Raw genomic sequence first — 22,879 nt, 5'->3', positions numbered from 1 at the left:
ACCACCATAGATAGTGACTGTTTTGCCTGTTCTAGAACAGCCCATAAGTGTAAACATAGAGCATGTACTCTTTTGTGTCTGGCTTCTATTGCTGAGCGTTATACTTTTTGTAATCCATCTGTGTTGCTGTACCAGCAGTTTGTTACTCCATTGCTTTTTCTTGTTGATTAGTATTCCCTTATGTTGCATCCAGTCCTTTTTACTTTTATCACCTTTATTATCATTTCAATAACTGGATACTATCTCATTGATCGTGATATGTCACCTATTTCTAGCTATTCATTTTTGTCATTCTCCCCCACATCCTTCCTGTTTCCTTTGCCTGCTATCACGAGAAATTTTTCTGGGGTGGAATCCCCTGCCTTCCCAGAATGAATAATGGTACATTATGCCCTGGAATGTAATCAATATAAATATTTTAGAGGTGACAGGAACAAATTTCCCAAGCTTATCTTTTTCCTGGAAAAAAAAGAGTCACTAAGAATGCTAATTGATAAGCTGAACCATGTTTGCAAATCCCTCTATCGATTCATCTTGTTAGATAGTAATTTTCATCTCTTAGTCCCTTAGTAATGCATTTTGAATGTAGTGTTTGAGTACCATCCAATTTTTTTTTCAACACTGGAGTTCCAAAAGAACCTTGTGAAACATTCAACTCAGGAAGCTGTCTCATGGTAGGGTCAAGGGCTGAATTAGGCCATGTTGGAATTTTGATAGCAAATTATAAATATGCTTATTACAGACGATATATAGTAGAAGAAAAGAAGTGCCTGTGTTAATTTCCTGTAACAAATACTACGACCTGGATGACTTAAAATAATAGAAATTTGTTTCCTCACAATTCTGGAGCCCAGAAGTCCGTAATCAAGGATTGGCCCAGCCATGATCTCTCTAAAACCTATGGGGTGGTTTGCTGTCAATCTTTAGGTGTTCCCTGGCTTGCAGCTGCCTAACTCCCATCTCTGCCTTAATCGGCATGTGGTGTCCTCCCTGTGTGGATCTGTCTTCACGTGCTGGTTTCTTGTAAGGACACAGTCATATCAAATTAAAGAATCAACCTATTCCAGTATGGCCCCATCTTAATTTATTAATTGCATCTACAATGACCCTATTTCCAAATAAGATCACAGTCTGAAGTACTGGGGCTTAGGACTTAAACATATCTTTTTTGCGGGGAGGGGGATGCAATTCCAGCCATAGCAGTATCCAAGAAAGTTAAGGTCATAGATTTCTACTTCCCTCTGTCAGGTGGATGAGGATGATGACCACGTGCTGGATGCTGACCATATCTAGGAGGTGAATGCCTGATCTTTCAGCAGATGAGGCCCACACTCTGTGGTACCTGAGGCCTTTGGATGGGCTTGATGTGGTCCATGGTGGGCCTGAGAGGGCCAGGCCAAGGTGGACCAGCTCTAAGAGCTCAAGTCTGACTTGCCAGAGAACTTTCCTAGTGTATAAAACTCCTCCACGCCTTTAAATGACCCATATTGCATCATTGGGGCAAATCAAATCATTAGAAAGCTTTACATCTATTCTACGTGGTTTTTGACACCTTGTACAAATATTCTATTCCAGGTTTTGCTTTGGCATTATCCCATAGGCTTGCATTAGGGATTTTAACAGAAATATATATATATACAGTATAAGAATCTCATAATTATGTTCATTGTGGAGATGTTGCTGAAGTCATATTTAATTATGGTAATGATAGCCACTGAGGTTGGGTTTTTGTTTTAGAGTTTACTGTTTGCTGGGTTCTATGCTAAGTGCTTTCCTATATTATCCTGCTTCATTATTACAACAACCCTGTGAGTTGATGTTATTATTCTTAATATACAGGTGGGAAAAATGAAATTTCCCCTACCAGTGGTCGGCAAACTGCGGCTCGCGAGCCACATGCAGCTCTTTGGCCCCTTGAGTGTGGCTCTTCCACAAAATACCGACTTCTGCGCCTGGGTCACGAAGTTTCAATCGCACTGTACGTGCGCGCCCGCACGTGGTATTTTGTGGAAGAGCCACACTCAAGGGGCCAAAGAACCACATGTGGCTCACGAGCCGCAGTTTGCCGACCACTGCCCTAGACCATACAACTAGAAAGAATTGAAGCCAAGATTCAAACTTGGGTCTATCCCACTCCAATTTCTGTGTTCCTCCCCACTAAGCTTTACTACCTCTCACTATAGCCTATAAAAAAATAAAATAGAACCACAGTATCATCATCATACCTAAAAAAATGTTTACACTGATTACTTATTGTCATCAATATTTTCAGTATTCAAATGTCCAATTGTCTTATAAATATGTTTTTTTACTGTTTGATTCAGGGTGCAAATAAGGTTCACCCCTTTGCTTTTCAAATCTCTTTTTAGCTGTAGTTCCTTTTTCTCTCTCTTTCTTTTCTAATTTCCCTTGTAATTTATTTATCTATAACCCTGCGGTGTGGGTTAATATTTTCTTCTCTCATATTTACTGTAAGTTGGTATTTGACTCTAGAGGCTTGATCAGATTCAGATTTGATTTTCTTTTTCCCTTTGTGTATGTGTGTGTTGGGGGTGGGGGGTTGGGTGAGCAAAATTACTGCATAGGTTGCTGTATCACTTATTTGACCACTCTGCTCTTTGCCTACCCCCTTCAGCCACCCTGGCCTCTGTCCAGCTGCTCCCATAAAAGCTAATTCCAGCCCCAGGGCCTTTGTCTTAGCTGTTCCCTCTGCCTGTAACACTTTCCCCTGATCTTTGCATGGTCAGCTGCTTCATGTCATTGGGATCTCGGCCTATACGTCCCTCCACAGAGCAGCCCCTCCAGGACCTCTCTATCTGATCCATAACTTCTCATCACTGGACACTTGGTGGAATATTTGTTTGTTGGCTTGTTTACTATCTGCCCTTCCCTCCCCTCCCCCCTGAACTAGAACATCAGCTCCATGAAAGCAGGAACCTCATCCCTCATGGTCCCTATTGTATTCCTCGCACCTAGAATAGTGTCTGGTCCATGGCAGGTGCTCAGCAAATTTTGCTGAATGAGATGCCTCCATGTCGGTCAGATGCTGCCTCTCAGGCACCTCTTTCTCTGTGTTCAGGCAACCAAAGGAGGCACCATCAAAGCTGCTTCAGGATTCAATGCCACTGAAGATGCCCAGACCCTGAGGAAGGCCATGAAAGGGTTGGGTAAGTGTTGTGCGTCACAGAGTTGCACAGAGTGCTGTGTCCACTGGCCACTGTGAAGAGGTCTCACTCTAAAAAAAACACAGAGGGAACCATTTGGCTCTTCAGGACAAATTAGATGAAAGGGTCTTAATTATTAATTTGACTATAAAAATTCTAATTTAATGTTCTCATTCTATCTTTTTCCGATTATTTAAACCTGTTTTGCATCACAGCATTTTGAATCTACATATAAATATTTAGAAATGTATTTGTTCTCCAATTAATGCTAGGTGTGTGTAGTGCCATAAGGTTTATAAAGCACTCTCACAAATACTATCTCAGTGGGTATGTACAGTGACCCTGTGATTTCGTGAAAGCAGCTATTGCTACTGTTACTTTTGCCCCATTTTACAAATGTGAAACTGAGCCCCAGAGAAGTTAAGTAACATAGTAAGACACATAGTAAATAGAACTGAGCCATGACTCACACTCAGCAGACCCAGTGCCAAGCTCGGCTTGCCCACTCTAAGGTCACATTCTTTCCCCTGAGTCCTCTGCCTATTGCTGTGATAGGCACAGCTGCCCAGGACCTACGTGCAGTGTATGGGACTTTATGTGACAAGACTGTGTGTACACGACTCGGAGGGCTTGCTGTCCCGTGCACTACCCTCCACTTAGCTCCCTGAGGCCAAGGCTTCATGCCAGGTGCACTGCAGGCTACCCTGGCCCAGGTCCTTGCCTGGGTGGACATTGGGCCAGAGAAGTGCTCCCTGGTTGTAGCTGCTATTTAGAATTTCCCTGAGATTTAGGTAAAAATCTTGGCCATGAGGCCTCAGTCCTCAGTTTTTCTATCTAAGAAGAAATCATTTTACTTAGCCCCAATGCTCCTAATAGCAGCAGCAACAATAACAATTATAATGAACATTTGGTAAGCCCTACTATGTGCCAGGCACGATGGATTACATGGATTACCTGTTTTAATCCTGATAGCAGTTTTACTGATGTGAAAGTTGAGATTTAGCCTGGCCGGCATGGCTCAGTGGTTGAGCATGGACATACGAACCAGGATTCCCAGTCAGGGCACATGCCTGGGTTGTGCGCTCGATCCCCAGTGCAGGAGGCAGCCAATCGATAATTCTCTTCATTGATATTTCCATCTCTCTCTCTCCCTCTCCCTTCCTCTCTGAAATCAATTAAAAATATTTAAAAAAAGAAAAAAAGAAAAGAAAGTTGATATTTAGGGAGGTTTGCTAACTTGCCCAAGGTCTCAGAAGTAGTCAGTGTTAGAGTCAGGATTTTAAGCAATTGCGGATAGTCTGACTGCAGAGCTGGAGTTTGAGCCACTCACTATTATGCTGCCCAGCTCTGAACAGATCATTGTTCTAAGTCCATGTATTTATCTCCTCATTTTCTATTTTTCATTTTTAAAAATAGGAAAATGTACCTGGCCCACTCTTTTTCTCAGGTTTGCCCTGGTTCTTTGGTATATGTCAAGAACACCAAAATTTCAGAACTTGGACCACATGGCATTCAGAATTGTCACATCAGTGTCAGGAGACATTTGACAGAGCCACTGCTTTCAGTGCTGCTGTGTGTGGGCCGTTGGAAGTTGGGCGGTTGGAGGAGGCGAGGGTTATAAAACCTAGTCCTTGTGGTCAGCTAGTCCATGGAGACACAGTGGCTAAGGCAAATGCAGAAATAACTGTGCCCAGTTCATAATAGGGCAGCAATAGGAGGGGCACAAATAAGATCCTGTTAGGGTTCAGAGAGGAGATGGGAACCCCCACACTGCATTTGGGGACATCAGGCAAAACTTCATGGAGAATGTAGACTTTGAGGTGGGCCTTGGGAAACAGATTGAGTTTTAATAAGTAGCGCTAACAGAGAGTGCGTTTCAGGTGAATGGAATAGTGTGAACAAAGACATGGGATGAGTGTGAGGATCGTCCCATTCTCCAGTTTAGCTGAGGCCTAGGGAAGTCACAGTAAATACATGGAAAGTTCGCTCGTAGCAGGAGGCACTTGCAAAGCAGGAGTTGGCTGGCTGGGAATTGTCTGAGAAGGCAGGTAGCAAAGGGAAGTCTTTGAGTGCTACTGAAAAGGCCACCTGTGGGGTCACAGACATGGAGGGTGGATGGCCCAAAGGCATTGGCCAGGAAACAACCAATGCCAGAATCATGATGCCAAGTGGAGAGGCTTAGGGAGACAAACCAATAGCCTGGCAGTAGAGGAGGCCAGGAGCATGGAGCACAGCACAGTGGGGTCAAGTACAATCAGTCAAGAGCTTAGTCTGTGGGTTTGGCTGCCTGGTATCCTTCTATATGGATCTCTCTTCACACTAGTGAATGGGATGCTGTACAGAGTCTCAAATGCCTGTAGTAAAGCCAGCGAACAGTGGGGAGCCATTGTGTACTCCTGGTTAAGGGAGGGGACACTGTGAGAGCTTTTCTTTCTAGGAAAATGAATCTGGCGAAACTTTAGAAAGACCGATTGGTAGGTAAGCATACAGGTTAGCAGACTTTTGCAGTCGTTTAAGAAAAAAACAACCTAAAATCCTGAATGGGAGTGGTAGTGGTAGGAATTTAAAAGAGGGACCAGATGCAAAAAAGATGCCAGAGCTATATTTTGCATGACTTGACAGGAAATTTGAATGTGGGGGAAGAACTAGGGTAAAAAAAAAAAAAAGTCAAAGCTATTTTGAGGGTTCAGACTTGACTGGAAGAAGGATGGTGCCTTTCACAGAAAATGTGGTAAACAAAAGGCGATGAGCCTTTTCTCCCTACCTGAGATTTCTAAAGGAGTAAATAATGGTTGTATCTATTAGAGAGAGAGAGAGAGAGAGAGAGAGAGAGAGAGAGAGAGGAGAGAAGAGTGGTTGATGCCTAAGGCATGTAAGTTTAAAGTCTTGTAGTTTCTTCCCTACACCTCACATTTTTCTGGGTCTCTGATCTTGCAAAGAATAACCCTGGTGAATTTATAGTTTTTCATTTCTCTCTGAAATGTTTCAATAGCATCTTCTGTAGCCCGTAACAACTCCCACACAGTACAAACAATGAGGAAACAGAAAACTCACAAAACATATGTGAACATGCAGCTATTGCTAAGACGAGGGACCAATTTGAAAAATCAGAATAAATGACCCTGTCAAAAAGGTGCTGCAAAAAAGCAGGCAAACACAACTTAGGGCATTTCTAACTTGTAATTCATATTGGGAAGTTTTGGTAGGGTAGTGCGTCATGGAAATTTATGGACAATTATAAAAAAGGAACCATCAAAAAAAAAAAAAAGGGAACCATCTGAGATCAGGAAAGATGGCTTGGAAATGAAAAACACAATTACTTATATTAAAATGCAGTAGATGCAGTGAGCAGCCAAAGTGCCAAATAGTGAATTAAAAGACAAATTTAAATTGTTTTAAAACTCAGAGAAAATTATAAAGAGATTAAAAATGAGGAGAGAAAAGGTAAGAACATAGAAATAGATACAGGAGACCCAAAAGGCAGTATAACAATTCCAGAGGAAGGGAAAAAGCATGCACTCAATCAACATTTATTGACTAAGTGCTAAGTCAGTGATTTTCAACCTTTTTCATCTCATTGCACACATAAACTAATAGCTAAGATTCTGACAAAAATTTAGGTATAATTTTGATTGACTTGCAAAAAAATAATAGTAATTACGTAACCTTTTGCTCCAAAGTGACTTTTTAAAAAATCAGGTGCCTATACTTGTATATAAGGATTTCTGGTACCAAGAATTAACCAATCAGATGCAACCTTAATATGTGACATGAATAATAAGATGCAGTTGTGTTATATGACCTATATATTTATGGTTCAGATGGGGCATTCACACCCAGCAAACATTGTTGTGTTGTCTGTTGTCATTTTCTTACTTGGCAGTCTAAGGGAAAAGAGGTCAGTGCCTTTTATTTATTTTTTTTTAAAATATATTTTATTGATTTTTTACAGAGAGGAAGGGAGAGAGATAGAGAGTCAGAAACATCGATGAGAGAGAAACATCGATCAGCTGCCTCCTGCACATCTCCCACTGGGGATGTGCCCGCAACCCAGGCACATGCCCTTGAACGGAATCGAACTCGGGACCTTTCAGTCTGCAGGCCGACGCTCTATCCACTGAGCCAAACTGGTTACGGCAGTGCCTTTTAAATAGTCAAGTATTGCATGTTTTAAAAATTCTTGCATCACACGGGCAAATGGCTGTGCTAAGTAATTCACTTAATTGCTCTAGGTAACACTTGTAGTGACCTTGAGTTCACTCACATTTGTAGATAAGGAAACTAATGCTCAGAGAAGTGAACTATTTTGTTGGCTGGTATATCGTTAATTAGAGAGGCTAAGACTAGTGTCTGTGTTCCCCCAAAACAACAAACCTCTTTTCTTAGAAAGCTCTCTGCATGAGTTTGGGCGACCTCAGTTTCCACAGAGGAACTCATTTTCTCATTCCTCTCTCAAATCACACTCACTGTCTCCGCTGCACCGCCAGGCACCGACGAGGATGCCATCATCAGTGTGCTCGCCTACCGCAACACGGCCCAGCGCCAGGAAATCAGGACGGCCTACAAAACCACCATCGGCAGGGTAGGTCACAGTCGCTCTGATCTAGATGCCCGAAGTGGCCCCGTGTTTTTGAAAGGTGGATGCTTTGTCTTGTTTAAAGATGTTCTTGAAAAACACACACAAAGCGGTTTCAACATACTTCCTTACCTCTCCTTGGCAAGAAGAGATTTGAGGGAGCTCTTGATTCACAGAGCTCAGGGCCAAGCTTGGTCTCTTCCCACCCAAGTCCTTGCAGGGACCTGGTTGTTGAATGGACTCAACCATTGAGCCCCAGGCAGAGCTGAGCTTGCAGCATTGCTCCCTGACCCTGACTGGCTTCTTTTAGGCCACTGTGGATGAAGACCCTCCACACTGACTAAAATATTTCAATCCAGTTTGTTTTAAACAGGCTCTCCTAGGGTTTAGGGTCTATTCCGACGCTCCCACATAAACCCGTCTGTAGCATATGTGCATTCCTCTGATGATCCTCAATTGAGGAACCCCTCAGATTCTAGAATGGAGCTTATGTGTTTGTGTATATGTGTGCAATTCATTAACGTATGCATTCAGAGGTTCTTTATTCACCATGTTTTCCCCTTCTGGTTTGAATCCTCATACCCCTCAGGAACCCTCTCTCTGTCATTTTCAACGACTCACTTACCAGGGTCATCACATCCTGTTTTTCCACATCACTGAAAACCTACCTGTGTGATGAGTGAGAATCTTTTTATTGAGGAAACATCAATGAGTTTTCCAGGTCTCAGAGTTCAGAAACTCTGATAAGTGTTTCTATTCTTTTTTTTAAATATATTTTTATTGACTTTTTTTTTTTTTTTTACAGAGAGGAAGGGAGAGGGATAGAGAGTTAGAAACATCGATGAGAGAGAAACATCCATCAGCTGCCTCCTGCATGCCCCCTACTGGGGATCAAGCCTACAACCAAGGTACATGCCCTTGACTGGAATCGAACACAGGACCTTTCAGTCCACAGCCCGAGGCTCTACCCACTGAGACAAACCGGTCAGGGCAAGTGTTTCTATTCTTGAGATACTTTACCTCCAGTCAGATGTGGCTACTACTCAAAGATAGGCATTAAACTGCTGGGTGGGAGAGGGACAGGCCTGGCTCAGCCGCTCCCCAGGGCATCTGCATGCAAACCTTGCTGGGCACCCCAGTAGGGAATGTGATTATCCATAGCTCAGACTATCTCCATTCCCAATGAATTTTAATGACCGCAAATAGGCATGGGTGTGCATGTGATGTGGGAACTAAAGCATGTTGCCCCACACATTTGGGGTTAATTATTCCAAACTTCAGAACTAAGCTAATCTAATGGCAGTTTCTTAAGATGACCAACCTTAATGGATTAAGCACTAATGTATTTGTTCATTCATTCATTTGATATGTGGATGTAATATAAAAATAATCACAATAGATTGAAATATTGTGCTATGGAATCAGGTTTGTGAGGACCAGAGAACTTGACTTGACTAGCAGCTTGGCTCCTTACTGGTTGGTTGATCTTAAGCTGGTTCTTAAACTCTCCCAACCTGGAAATGTGAATAAATGTTTTTAGAATTTGGTACTTTGTTCAAATAATTACAGTTCTTTTTAGGAATTGAGCTGTAAGAAATAATTATGAATGACCAAAAAGATACAACTAAATGCCTGTGTCTACAACATTAGAAAGAGAGAAACAGGGGACTGGTTAAAGAAATTATATTGCATTTATATATCGACATTTCTGCAGCTATTAAAAATGTCATAGGTGAAGACTCAGATACAGAGAACAAAATGACAGTTGACAGAGGGGAGGGTGATTGGGGGACTGGGTGAAAAAAGAGAAGGGATTAAGAAGTACACATTGAGCCCTAACTGGTTTGGCTCAGTGGATAGAGCGTCGGCCTGCGGACTGAAGGATCCCGGGTTCGATTCCAGTCAAGGGCATGTACCTTGGTTGCAGGTGCATCCTCAGTAGTGGATGTGCAGGAGGCAGCTGATGGATGTTTCTCTCTCATCGATGTTTCTAACTCTCTATCCCTCTCCCTTCCTCTCTGTAAAAAATCAATAAAATATATTTTTTAAAAAAGAAGTACACATTGGTAGTCACAAAATAGTCATGAGGATGTAAAGTACAGCATAGGGCCCTGGGCAGTTTGACCCAGTGGCTAGAGGGTCAGCCTTTGGGCTGAAGGGTCCCGGGTTCAATTCTGGTCAGAGGCAGGTACCTCAGTTGCAGGCTCCTCCCTGGCCTGGGCCCTGGTCGGGGATCATGCAGGAGGCAGCCAATAGCTGTATTTCTCTCACATCAATATTTCTCTCTGTCTTTCCCTCTCTCTAAAAATCAATGGAAAAATATTCTCGGGTGAGAATTTAAAAATTTTAATTTGATTTAAAAATAAAGTACAGCATAGGGAATATAGTCAATAATATCGTAATGACTATGTATGGGGCAAGGTGGGTACTTGAAATATCAGGGGGACCACTCTGTAAAGCACATGATTTCTAACCGCTATACTTTATGTCCGAAACTAATACAGAATAATATTGAATGTAAACTGTAATTGAAAAAATGTCATAACTGAATATTGACTGGAAATACACATATTGGTTTGTGTACAAATACATTTACATTAGTGTCTATAAACTTTTTGATCTCGTGACACCTTTATACTCTTAGATTATTTAGAACATTTTGTTTTTATGGGTTATATCTATTGATACTTACCATATTAGAAATTAAAATTTAGGACATTTAAAATATGTATTTGTTGTTAATTTATTAAGAAAATAATAAAGCCATTACATGTTAATACAAATAACATTTTCATGAGAAATGGCTACATATTCCAAAAAAAGAATTTTAGTGAGAAGATTGGCATTGTTTTATAGTATTTTTCAAAGTTCTGTGTTGCCTGGCTTATTGGAAGACAGCTAGAGTCTCATATCTGCTTCTTCATTGTTTGCTATTGTGTGGTTTTGGTTGAAGTATATGAAGAAAACCTGGTTTTGCACAGATATGTAGTTGCAAAAGGGAGGAGTATCTTAATAGCCTTTAACATACTTGTAGATTTGTTGATATATCAAATAGTCTTTGGAAAACTCCACTCTACAATTGTGAGAGAATGACAGTGAGGAGGCAGATGATGTCTTAGTGTTATTATGAAGATAGCTTTGGCTTTGCAGGTCCACTGAAAGGGTTGTGAAGACCCAGGGACCACACTTGGAGAGCGACTAGTTTGAGTTCCCGTAGCGGTTAAGCAAGCTGCTTTCTTGCGTTGCAGGACCTGATAGATGACTTGAAGTCCGAACTGACTGGCAAGTTTGAGCGTGTGATCGTGGGGATGATGACGCCCACCGTGCTGTACGATGTGGAGGAGCTGCGAAGGGCCATGAAGGTCTGTGCTTTTCTCCCCCCGTCCTCCCCATGCTGCTGGTGCAAATGCTACGAGCTCTCTCCTGAAACCCTGACAAAGGCCCTCTGAGAGGGGAGGAGTGGGGCTGAGGCCTAGGAGAAAGATTTTCCTTCCTTGATGACAACTTAAAAACATGGCATTACACTATAGTGATTATAATTTAAAAGTTGTTTTCCAGCCCGGCTGATGGGGCTTCATGGTTGAGCATGGACCTATAAACCAGCAGGTCACGGTTTGATTCCTGGTCAGTGCACATGCCCGGGTTGTGGGCTGAATCCCCATTTGGGGGTGTGCAGGAGGCAGCCAATCAATGATCCTCTCTCGTCATTGATGTTTCTGTCTCTCTTTCCTCCTCCCTTTCTCTCTGAAATCAATAAAAAAAAATATATATATATATATTTAAAAGTTGTTTTCCCAAAAGGTATGGAATTATTCTCTTTCCTGTGGCTCCGTAGGGAGTGGTTACGGTGCTTTTGGTGTCGCTCCAGAAGCTTTCTTGCCGTGTTAGCTACGTTTGAGACATGAAACTTTGCAACGGACACCTTGGGGGCCTCTGGGTCTGCTGCAGGCTCAGAACTGGCAGAAAAGCGTCCTCAGCCTCCTTGGACGCCAAGCCACTGTGCTTCAGCCCAGGGCTCTGCTGATTTTTAATGACCAAGTTTAACCTTCAAATCCAAGTGCTCTCCTCAACCGCGTCAATAAATATTTAGTCTCATGGATGGTTCTTGAAAAACAAGGTTCTTGACAAACAAGGACATAACAGCCTTTGCCTGAAGACTCTGCCTTCCAAGGGGAAGCACAGCCCGATCTAGGGGAGAGTAAGCCCCTGGAGAGCGGGAACTGTGCCTACCCTGGCACAGTACCCAACACATAGAAACACCCCATACATGTTTGTTTCACTAGCAGTGATCGCTGTAAATGCGTTGGAATTTGAGCAGGACAATTAAAAAGGAGAAAATCCTGTCGCTAGAACCCTGTGGGTAGTCTTTATTCTCTGCAGATTCCTGGTTCTATTCCTTCTCTCTCTGGGCCTGGGCTTGGTGAACTGACTCACAAAGTCCTCTCCTCTGGGTTTCCCGTGCAGGGGGCTGGCACGGATGAGGGCTGCCTGATCGAGATCCTGGCCTCCCGGACACCTGAGGAGATCCGGCGCATCAACGAGACCTACCAACTGCGTATGTAGCACCCTCAGGGGCCCTGGCTGAGGCTTCATGGTGATCTGAGAACTAGCCTAGCAATGGCAGGTTCCCCACGGATCAGACTTTCTTCATAGAAACAACACTACGAGGGGTCCTCACTTCTAAGCTCCATGTCAAGGCAGGTCCCTGTCCAGACAAATGATTGTCTGTTGGCTTCCCATGACTTCTCAGGGGAATTTGTTGCTCTACGTTGGCTACCCAGTGCCGAAGGGACCTACTACCATTCATTACTCTGAAAACTGGAAAGTTGTTCCTTATCATCAGGGAATCAAAGGTGCGTGTTCAAAAGTGGTGGCACCAGTGAATCTTAGCATTCCAGGGAATGGCCTGGAGGGGCTCTCTCGCCCAACTCCTTACCTTCATTCAGACTGGACTGTATGTCCTCCAGCCATCTCAGGAAGATAGCCATTATTCCCTTCTTAAAAATCTCCAGAGGCTGGTACATATGAAGAGCCTGAAATGATGCCTGCCTTTTTGCCCTAAGGATATAATAACGAATGCACAAAGGTTTAGATCTCATAGTGTTTATTCGGTATTTGTTATATTAGCTAAAAATGTCCAACAGTTTAGCAGATTAGCTAAATAAAATATGGTACACCCACACAGCAGACTATTACGTAGTCATAAAATGTATATTGTGGGATATTATTAAGTTACATTAAATAGTATGGTATATGGATAAGTGAAAACTACAAATCGTAAAATAGTATGACATGATCCCATCTTTTTAATAGAAGGAACAATAATATGGGTATGTGGGGTAAACATAAGGAAGGATATGCACCAAAATGTGATCAATAATTATTTTTGGGTGATTAGATTATGGTGAGATGGGTTTTTTGTTTTTAATCCTCCCACCCACCCCTGCATTTTACTTACTTACTTTTTCCTAAGTTTTCTGTAATAAATATGTACTACTTTGGTAGAAAGAAAACAAAAAAAAATAATGTTTTTTTGGTAAGTGTTTAGAGAAGGCTGTTCTAAACCTTGGGAGTTTGGTTCTACACTGGATGCCACGTCTGCCGAAGGCAGGTCTCCCCCCCGCCCGTGAGAAGGGCGGCTAGAGGGCTGTAAGGGTTGGAGCTTACCTGAGTGGCATGGCCGAAAGGGCACGTGCTAGAACTGGGGCTTGACAACCCCCAGCGTGTTCCCAAACGTGGTTCTGAAACCCCACTGTATTTGTTTTTCAATGGTTACTGTTCTCTCCGTCACTGAAAACTATGTTTAGACAGCCCCCTCAAGAGTAGGAGCAGTGAGGATTCGGCCCAGCCTTCTCCACCTCCGACCGTAAGGAACAAGAACATCTTGTTTCCGCTATAGTGACAAGCTGCACGTATGGTGACCATTTTACCAGAGTTGTTTTTGAGAAACTGTGCATGAAGTGAAAAACCTCATGAGGAGCTGCCCGGGTAAACAGGCTGTTCCCGGAGGGGACAGAAGGCTCTGGAGTGTGGCACAGCGCCGAACAGGGCTCTGTCCTGATGTGGCCAATCTTACTTTCTTGCTAGAATACGGGAGGAGCCTTGAAGATGACATTCGCTCTGACACGTCCTTCATGTTCCAGCGGGTCCTGGTGTCTCTGTCCGCGGTGAGTGGCGCCCTCGGCTGGCTGCTTCTGATAGGGGTTGGGCTTATTGGCATGCTCCCTGTATTCCCGTTTCCAGGCTGTCTCATCCTTTCAGCTTCCCCAATGTGCACATTCTTGGGCCTCTGTGGTGGTTTATCTTCTCTCCTTTAGAAACTCTGACTAGACATGTACATCCATTGGTTCTAATTCGTATGTACAAGTACCTAATATCAGCCGGGTCTCCTTATGACTAAATGCATTGAGAGTTATGAGGATGATTAACAGGCAGTTCCTGGGCTTTAGGAGTATCCTATATAATAAAAGGCTAACATGCAATTGTCCTGTCGACTGGAGTTCAACCGGGAGTTCAACCAGGGGGCAGTTGGCCCCTCAGCCCGGCCAGCCTGGCCCAATCAGCCCTGATCGGGTCGGGCCGGCCAGACCCCACCTGGGCACGAATTCATGCACTGGGCCTCTAGTATTGTCATAGGGAATATATCAGGACACGGTCGCTATAAAGGCTTGAAGCATACGTTCCTAAGGAGAGACACAGAGTAAAAGGAAGGTTCAAGGAGAATTTTGGCTACAGAAGCAAACAAAAGGCTTCACAGCAGAGGTGCAGGTTCAGAGAGGACTTGGAGTCTTGCTAGGATGTCAAGAAGCAGCGGTGTGGCTGGGTACATTCCAGACAAGAAAAAAGCAAGGAGGCAAGGAGGCAAGGAGGCAGGGAACACGGGGTGTGATCTGGGAACAACAGGCTGAGCAGCCAGGCTGGTAATTCTGTTAACAAGATGGAAGGATGAACTGGGATTCTATGTTGGGAAGAGTTACACTTTCTTTGGAGAGCAGTAGGGAGCCACTGAAGGGTTGGGAGCAGTAGAATGATGCGGTTAGAACTGCATTTTTACAAGAGTAATGTAATAGTCATGGGTAAGATTAATTGTCATGGCAATGAGTTGGAGGCTGGAAGACGAGGTAGAAAGTCGCCTCAATAATCTATATGAGAAATAAAGCAGTTCAGGGCTAGTGTGGGAGCAGGGGTGCCAGAAAAGAGATGATACACAAGATATTTCACATGACTTCCCAATTATATCTTTATCCCTGACCTCCTTCCTAAGTGTGAAATTCATTTCTCGCTGCTTTTTAGAGGTTTCCTTATAGATATTCTGCCATCACCTCAAATTGGTCCTCCTAAACTAAACTCATTTTGCCTCCACATTAGTTTTTCCTGACTTGTCTTTTTTTGTTAATATTGTTGTTGTTCAAAGCAAAACCCTGGAAATCATTGCCAACTCCCATCTTGCTCTGCCTCTGATATTTACTTAGTAATGCGGCTGGCATTTCTTACTTCTTACCCATTTTCCCCCTTTTCCTCCTTATTTACCACTAGAGGCCCAGTGCACAAATTCGTGCACTGGTGGGGTCCAGCCGGCCTGGCCCCCAATTAGGGCGGATTAGGGCCGGGCCTGTCGGGGGGGAGGAGGAGATGGCAAGAGATTGGGGTGGGGGGGGCCAATTGGGGGCAGGGCCAACTGTGGGGAGGGGCTGTGGGTGGTGGGCCGGCCAGCCCCGCCCTCAAATGCGGTGAGTGGGACCAATCCGGGGTCAGTGGCCGAGGAGTGGCAGTGGGAAGTTGGCTGGTCAACCCCATCCCTGATTGGTGTGGGGGGGGGGCCAATGGGGGGTGGAGCTGGCTTGGGGGAGGGGCCACAGGCCAATCAGGGTGGGTGGGGGTCAATCGGGAGTGGGGCTGCAGGAGGTTGGGGTAGGAGGGGCTATCAGGGGCAGGGCCAGCCGGGGAAGGGGTTGCAGGAGATTGGTTGGCTGGCCCCGCCCCCAGTCGGGCAGTTTGCTGGCTGCAGTAGGCCGGCGCCATAGCGACCAGTTGTTCAGGTCGTTATGGCGTTCTGGTTGCTGGCTTTTTATATTTATAGATAGGTTCTGCTGCACCATGCCTAGACCATAGAATATTGAGACAGCATAGCAATAAATGTAGTCTGAGAAACCAGAGGAAAGTAGCCTGTTTTGCCACTTTTTAGCATTCCTCCTGCCCTGGTGCCCTGGTGATGTCAAGGGGGCATGTTTTCATGTGCTCCTTCAGCCCCCCCTGCTGGCTGGTCCCAGACATTCTTGATTCTCCTCTGTTCCAACCCATCTGGCAGAATTCATCAGTGTAGACTTGCCGGTTCCAAAGGCTTGAATCCGCTGGAAAGAGGCAGGACTGGGTCGTGGAGTGAGCAGTCAGCCGGCAGCACTCATTCCCCTTCCCTTTCTAATGTTGCAGAGATGGTGCAGCAGGGCTCTCCCTCTGGTAATGTTCTCTCGGCTCTGATCAGAGCCGTAGGAAAAGCGCAGGCACCCTCAGAGGACGTCTGTCCTTTCTCCCTAGGCTGGAAGTGTGACCCCTGGTGGCATTCTGCCTTGTTATCGTGTCATTGGGTTCCCAGACATTCTGTCTTCTCCAAATCTTTGTGACGACCCTCTCGTTCTCTTTGGTTTGTTTTTCCCATCCTCAGGGTGGCAGGGATGAAAGCAATTTCCTGGATGATGATCTCATGAGGCAGGATGCCCAGGTGAGTAGAGCTGCAGCTTCTTTCTTCTCTTTTGCCAGTAAGACAGTCCTTAATTGGTGAACCCCCTCTTATGTTTCAGTGCATATTGGTCTGGCTGGGATATGTTAAGAAAAATAATCCTCACCGATAATGTATAAGAGCACAAGTTTCTTTCAGAAAAACCTGGGGCTTGGGGGTGGCATGAGGCATCATTATATAAGCACCCCTGGATTCTAGATTTCTTGACATTGGGGCCATGGTGTGGCCACCCCAGAGAACCACGGAGTGTCTTCCGAATCACTTGGAGGTGAAAGGACCTGCCTTGCATTTTTATTTCCCCACAGAGAATTTTGATATGATCTGTGTGAAACAGCTCATGTGTGTACCCTGTTGGGTAAAATCAATATCAAACCCAAACAGGCAGTTGCTTCTTTGGTACCCAGCCCACTAGTGGCTGCCCTGGCACCAACCCTTGGTCTATTTTTTAAAAAAATACATTTCATTGAATTTTTACAAAGAGGAAGGGAGAGGGATAGAGAGTTAGAAACATCGATGAGAGAAAGACATCGATCAACTGTCCCCTGTACACTCCCCACTGGGGATGTGCCCGCAACCAAGGTACATGCCCTTGACCAGAGTCAAACCTGGGACCCTTCAGTACGCAGGCCAACGCTCTATCCACTGAGCCAAACCAGTTAGGGCAAAAGACCCACTTTTTATCAGCTATTATTATTAGTGTTACCTGGCCATAGTAAATAGACCAAGGGTTGCCCCTAACCAGTTTGGCTCAGTGGATAGAGCGTTGGCCTGCGTACTGAAGGGTCCCAGGTTTGACTCTGGTCAAGGGCATGTACCTTGGTTGCGGGCACATCCCCAGTGGGAGGTGTGCAGGAGGCAGCTGATTGATGTTTCTCTCTCATCGATGTTTCTAACTTTCTATCCCTCTCCCTTCCTCTCTGTAAAAAATCAATAAAATATATATATTTTTTAAAAATTTTTTTAAAAGTGGGTCTTTTACCGGGTACCAAACACTGTTTTAGCTCTTGATATCATGTATGTCATTGAATCCGTGTAGTATTCGTGTGAAGTAAGTGTTGTTCCCCCTATTTGGTGGAAATGGAGACTCAGAGAAGTCAAGTTCCTTGCTTGAGTTCATAGAGGTAATATATGGCAGAACTGGGACTTGAGCCTGGGCAGTTGGATATACAACCATAGAGGAGGACTAGTCCCATTCAGTATGTGAGGTATGAGCCACTGTGGATTCTGCAGGCAAGAACCTGTTGCTGTCCCTAGAGGAGAGAGAGGTATGTGTGTCATAGACAGGTAGCATTCTGAGGACTCAGGGAGGCCCAGGCCACCCAGGAGACACAGGAAATTGCCTTCAATCCAGAAGCTTTGAGGAGGGAGAAGGTATTGAAAACAGTGGAACTCTTGAATGCTTTTGTGAATGTCAGCTACCTCAAGGAGAGCATGTGGGGGCATGCTGGAAGGAACCTCCGGAGCCCAGGTGAATCCCAAATTAAATGAAGACTTAGTGAGCAATTTACTCCTGAAACATTATATTCATTATCAAATTTTTGTGGGTTTGCTAAGTGCCAAGCATTGTGTTAACTACTGTACATGTTTTCCTTACGGCAAACCTGGGCAGAGATTATTACATCTGTTTTAAAGATTAGGAAACTGTTGCGGATATTTCAATAACTAGTCCAAGATCACAAGGTTGGTAGAATTGGGCTGTTTGACAAGAAAAACCTTGTCAATCTTTGCTCTTTAATTTGCTTCAGCAGCAAGGGTATCATTGGCAGACCTTGGCTATTATAGCCGGATTTGGATGTAGCAAAGTAAATGAGTTTGAGATGAGGAGAATGATCAGGGCAGGTGGAATTTGTTAGTAATTACTTATAAAAGGTAGAAATTTTACAATGTAGAGGCTATTATCTAACCAGTTCAATCTTTTCTGTTCTTGAGATGAAACTAGCACAAAGTGGAAATAATAGGTAGTGTTCAGAATTCCTACTTTAAAAAGAAAGTCATGATATATTAAAAATGCCCTTCAAAGCTTTTGCTAGAAGATGGCCCAGATTTGATTCCCTTGTTCTGGGGGGCGGTGTGTGTGTGTGGGGGAGGACCAGGAAATATAAAAATAGGGAAAACTGCTTCAGCACTGGAAACGATGGAGGAGGGCCATTAAAATGCCAGATGGGCAGCAAACCTGGGCCAAGGGCGCAGGAGGGCCACCCTGTCCCAGAAATAGGCTAAGCTCCCTCCAGCTGGGAGCAGGCTTCATGAAAACAGGAAGAAACTCCGCAGAGAAGACTTGTGCTGTGTCTCGGCTGCCCTCAGTGGACTAGCTATACGTGCTCCTGCTTGAAATTCATCCAAATGAAAAGTGAGGAGCTCCTAGAAGAATCCACTCACCTTGTTCCGGGGCTGTGTGTTTGGGGGGTTGGTGGGGATCAGGTCTGCATAGACTGCTCATCATTTAAGGATGAAAGAGCTTGAAAATCAACAGATTCTCACCTCAAACGCCATGTGGCCTATAAACAAACTGAGGCATGAAGGGAACCAAATAGGGTCACGCTGTAAGAAAGAGAAAGATGCCAGATTGCTTTGGGCCCTAAAATAATTGAGGGAAAACATGGGTTATAATTAAATGAGAGCTTTAAATAAAGATGCAGTGAGAAAATAACAGAGATGAACAGGAGCTGGGCGAAGGGCAAGCAGAGTGCTTTGAGAAGGGGAGCTAGATGAGCTGAGGAGAACTGTTCTTAGATAAAACAGGGAAAACCAGGATTTTAAAGTTCATTAGAAGCAGGAATGATTTAAAATGATTTTGCTGAAAATGGAATTATTGTTGTGGAAAGCTATACAGAAAAAATATCTCCAGAATTCAGAAGAAAAGGATGAAGCAATTAGAGAAGAGGAGGAATGTAGAGGGAAAATGATGGCGATTAGAATCGTGACAAAAAGGATGTGGAAAACTTTGTACTGATACGTACTTAAAGGTATAATAAAGGTAAAAAATAAATTAAGGAATGTGGTCTTGGTGTAAGAATGTGAGAACCCAAGGAGTGATTAGAAAGTGTGAGAGCAGAACCAAGCCTGTGTGGGAATAGACAGGCAGCATTCTAAATCGGAGGAAACAGAGTACTTAGTGGAGTTGGGACAGCTGACTAACCATTTGGGAAAGAAAAAAGTTAGATCCCAACTTTCATATCATAATGAATTCCAAATAGATTAAGTTTTTAATGTAAATAAATGAGATCAGAAAGATACTATAACACAATGTTAAATATTTTTTAATCTGGAACTGGGAAAGGATTTTATATGCCTGACACACAAGACAAACCATAACGGAAAATGGCTGGTAGTTTGGCTACATTAAAAAACAACAATGCCCTAGCTGGTTTGGCTCAGTGGATAGAGCATTGGCCTGTGGACTAAAGGGTCCCAGGTTTGATTCTGGTCAAGGGCATATGCCCGGATTGCTAGCTCGATCCCCAGTCGGGGCATGCAGGAGGCAGCCAGTCAATAATTCTTTCTCATCATTGATGTTTCTATCTCTCTCCCCCTCTCCCTTCCTCTCTGCAATCTATATATATATATATATATATATATATATATATATATATATCACAACAACATCATACAAATTTTTCAGATAATACCAGAAATAAAATTCAAGGTCAAATGATAGAATGGGGAAAAGTTTCACCTTATGTATAATAAGCTTAACATATATTGTGATACTAGAGCATAAGAATGCTCTAGTATTTTAATAAATGAACAATAGACTTTTTATCGAACTTATTGGGGTGACTTTGGTTAATTAAAAAGATTTTAACACAAAAAATACAATTTCCACCCATTATTTAAAAGGTTACTCTTTTCGAGGTCATTTTTTGGTATTTTACAAAAGTATCATTCTGTGACAGATTGTAAATTGTTTCTTTATCCACATGTTCTAGTTACTATTGCTGCTTAGCAAACCACCTCAAACATAGTGACATAAAAACAGTCACCATTTTATTATGCCCATGGATTCTGTGGGTCAGGAATTCAGACAGAGCTGCCTGACCTTTTATGATCTCTAGCCTCAGAAATCAGTGTCACTTCCACCGTAACTTTTTTTTAGGCTTATTTTTTATTGTTGACAATATTACAGATGTTCCCTATTTACCCCCTCCATCCAGTTGATTGAAGCAGACAAGTCTGCTCAAATTAAAAGTTGGAAAACACTGAATTAGGTGAACACTTTATGTCCTCCCAGCTTTAAAAGTTCATGATTCTGTGAGTTGGCACTAAAGCAATTAGGCAATTAGAGAAAGAAGGGAAGAATTAGATGAGTATTTGGAGGTAAGCCCAATGAATGACAAAATGTGTCAAGGGCATTTTGAAAAAATTAACAAGCCAGCTGCTCATTATAAATGAACAGTAGGGTTTTAAAACATTTTTTAAATAAAATACACATAACATACTAGTAAAATTTACCGCCTTAACCATGTTAAGTGTACATTCAGTAGTGTTAACTCTATGCACACTTGCAACCAACCTCCAGAACTTTTCCTCTTCCTAAATTGAAACTGTATACCCACTAAACAATTTATTTTCCCCACTCCTCAGCCACTCACCATTCTACTTTGTGTTTCTATGAGTTTGACTACTCTAGACACTTCATATATAAGTGAAATCATACAATATTTGTCTTTTTATGACTGGCTTATTTCACTTAGCATAATATCCTCAATGTTCGTCCATGTTGTAGCACATGTCATAATTTCTTTTTAAGGATACATCGTATTCCATTGTATGCATATAGCCCATTTTATTTATCCATTCATGTGTCGATGGACATTTGGGTGGCTTCTACCTTTTGGCTATTGTGAATAACACTGCTATGAACATGAGTATACAAATATCTTCTGAAGATCCAATTCTTTTGGATATATCCTCAGAAATAGGATCGCTGGGTCATATAGTAATTCTATTTCTAATTTTTTGAAGAACGGCCATACTGTTTTCTACAGAGGCTGCCTTATTTTACATTCCCACCAACGATGCACAAGGATTCCAATTTCTCCACAACCTTGTTGATACTTTTTTTTTTAATAGCAGCCATCCTAATAGATGTGAGGTGATATGAACAGTTGTGTCGATTTACCAATAGCATAGCTAAAGCAAGTAGAATCAATTTCTTATATTCCTACCTGGTTGGAATATAAGTCATTACTGATGGGTCTTGGTTTTACTGTGAGACCTTTGTAGCCCCAAGCAAATCACAACTTCTTTTAGAGCAGTGTTGTCCGATAGAACTTTCTGCGATGTGTGGAATGTTCTACTCTGCACTATTATGAGCAGCCACTAGCCACATGTGGCCAGAGCACTTGACGTGTGACTGGAAGGCTGAGGAGTTGAATTTTTATTTTTTTATTTAATTTTAATTAATTACAATTTAAATAGCCACATGTGGCTAGTGGCTATTGTAGAGGACAACCCAAATCTAGAGCATGCCTTTTAGCTCTTAAGACAGAACCATGTTGTCTGCATGTGACAGCCCTGACTCTCGTGAGATTTTATAGGGTCCCGTTAGTTATATACCTAAGGAAAAATTCTGAGTCATTACCACTCACCACCAATACGTCTTCTACTATCACCAGCAAAATCAAACTAAGCCATCTCAGCTCTTTAAGTTCTGGAAATAATGTGGATATGTGCTGGCACCTTCTCTGTGGTGTTTTAAACTTGTGCTTTATTTGGCTTCAGGACCTGTATGAGGCTGGAGAGAAGAAATGGGGGACAGACGAGGTGAAATTTCTAACTGTTCTCTGTTCCCGGAATCGAAATCATCTGTTGCATGGTAAGGCGCTGGCTTCATCCTCCAAAGAACCTGTTTGAAAGCTAGTGAACAACTATATTGCCCATAATTAATGGATAACCTTTCCTCCTTTATTTGCTGCAAACACTGATTGTCCTGAACTGTCTTACATGTCTTACCTTGGAAATGTGTGAGTGTAATTATGTGCATGAGGGCCAATTTCTGAAAGATTAATGATGAATAATTAACAGATGTATTCATAGAAGTTTGGCATTCCTGTTTATAGTAAATCGATCTTCATAGTCAACCCTTTTTCTAGAGCAGCTCTATTTAAATTGAGTTACATAAGAAAAAACCTTCAGTACATCAGCGAGCAAGAAGATAGAAATAAATGTTGGTTGGCATTTATTCCTATTTAACATCCCGGTTGTAAAACTAACAGACGTGATCTCTTTGGGGGGTGTGTTCCATCAGATGAACAGTGGATAATTTAAATCCTAAGTGAAATGTGTCTAATTTGCTTCTGACAATGCTAGTCTACAGCATGTGCTTTTAACTTCTTTGGGGAAAAGATACCAAACAATTGTAGAATATTTGTTGTCAGGTTTATTTTCTTCTTGTAAACA

The 22,879-nt window shown here is 42.9% G+C and overlaps 1 protein-coding gene across 3 annotated transcripts in view; it reads left to right on the top strand.

Annotated features, from left to right (window-relative positions):
* ANXA4 (annexin A4) overlaps nt 1-22,879 on the top strand; it is a 56,899-nt gene that overhangs the window by 23,109 nt on the left and 10,911 nt on the right. For all 3 annotated transcript variants that reach the window (XR_013996475.1, XM_081100584.1, XM_081100585.1), the window contains exons 3-9: nt 3,080-3,167; nt 7,652-7,746; nt 10,989-11,102; nt 12,205-12,295; nt 13,828-13,907; nt 16,403-16,459; nt 22,202-22,295. Coding sequence is in view for 2 of the 3 variants with exons in the window: in XM_081100584.1 (XP_080956710.1) it covers nt 3,080-3,167; nt 7,652-7,746; nt 10,989-11,102; nt 12,205-12,295; nt 13,828-13,907; nt 16,403-16,459; nt 22,202-22,295 (619 nt within the window). In the remaining variant the exon portion in view is untranslated. The remainder of the gene's footprint in view (nt 1-3,079; nt 3,168-7,651; nt 7,747-10,988; nt 11,103-12,204; nt 12,296-13,827; nt 13,908-16,402; nt 16,460-22,201; nt 22,296-22,879) is intronic.

Source organism: Myotis nattereri (assembly GCF_964212035.1).
Source record: "Myotis nattereri genome assembly, chromosome: 10".
Lineage (NCBI taxonomy): Eukaryota > Metazoa > Chordata > Mammalia > Chiroptera > Vespertilionidae > Myotis > Myotis nattereri.
Note: the sequence above shows the minus strand (reverse complement) of the source record. Positions and strands in the feature narration are given on the sequence as shown.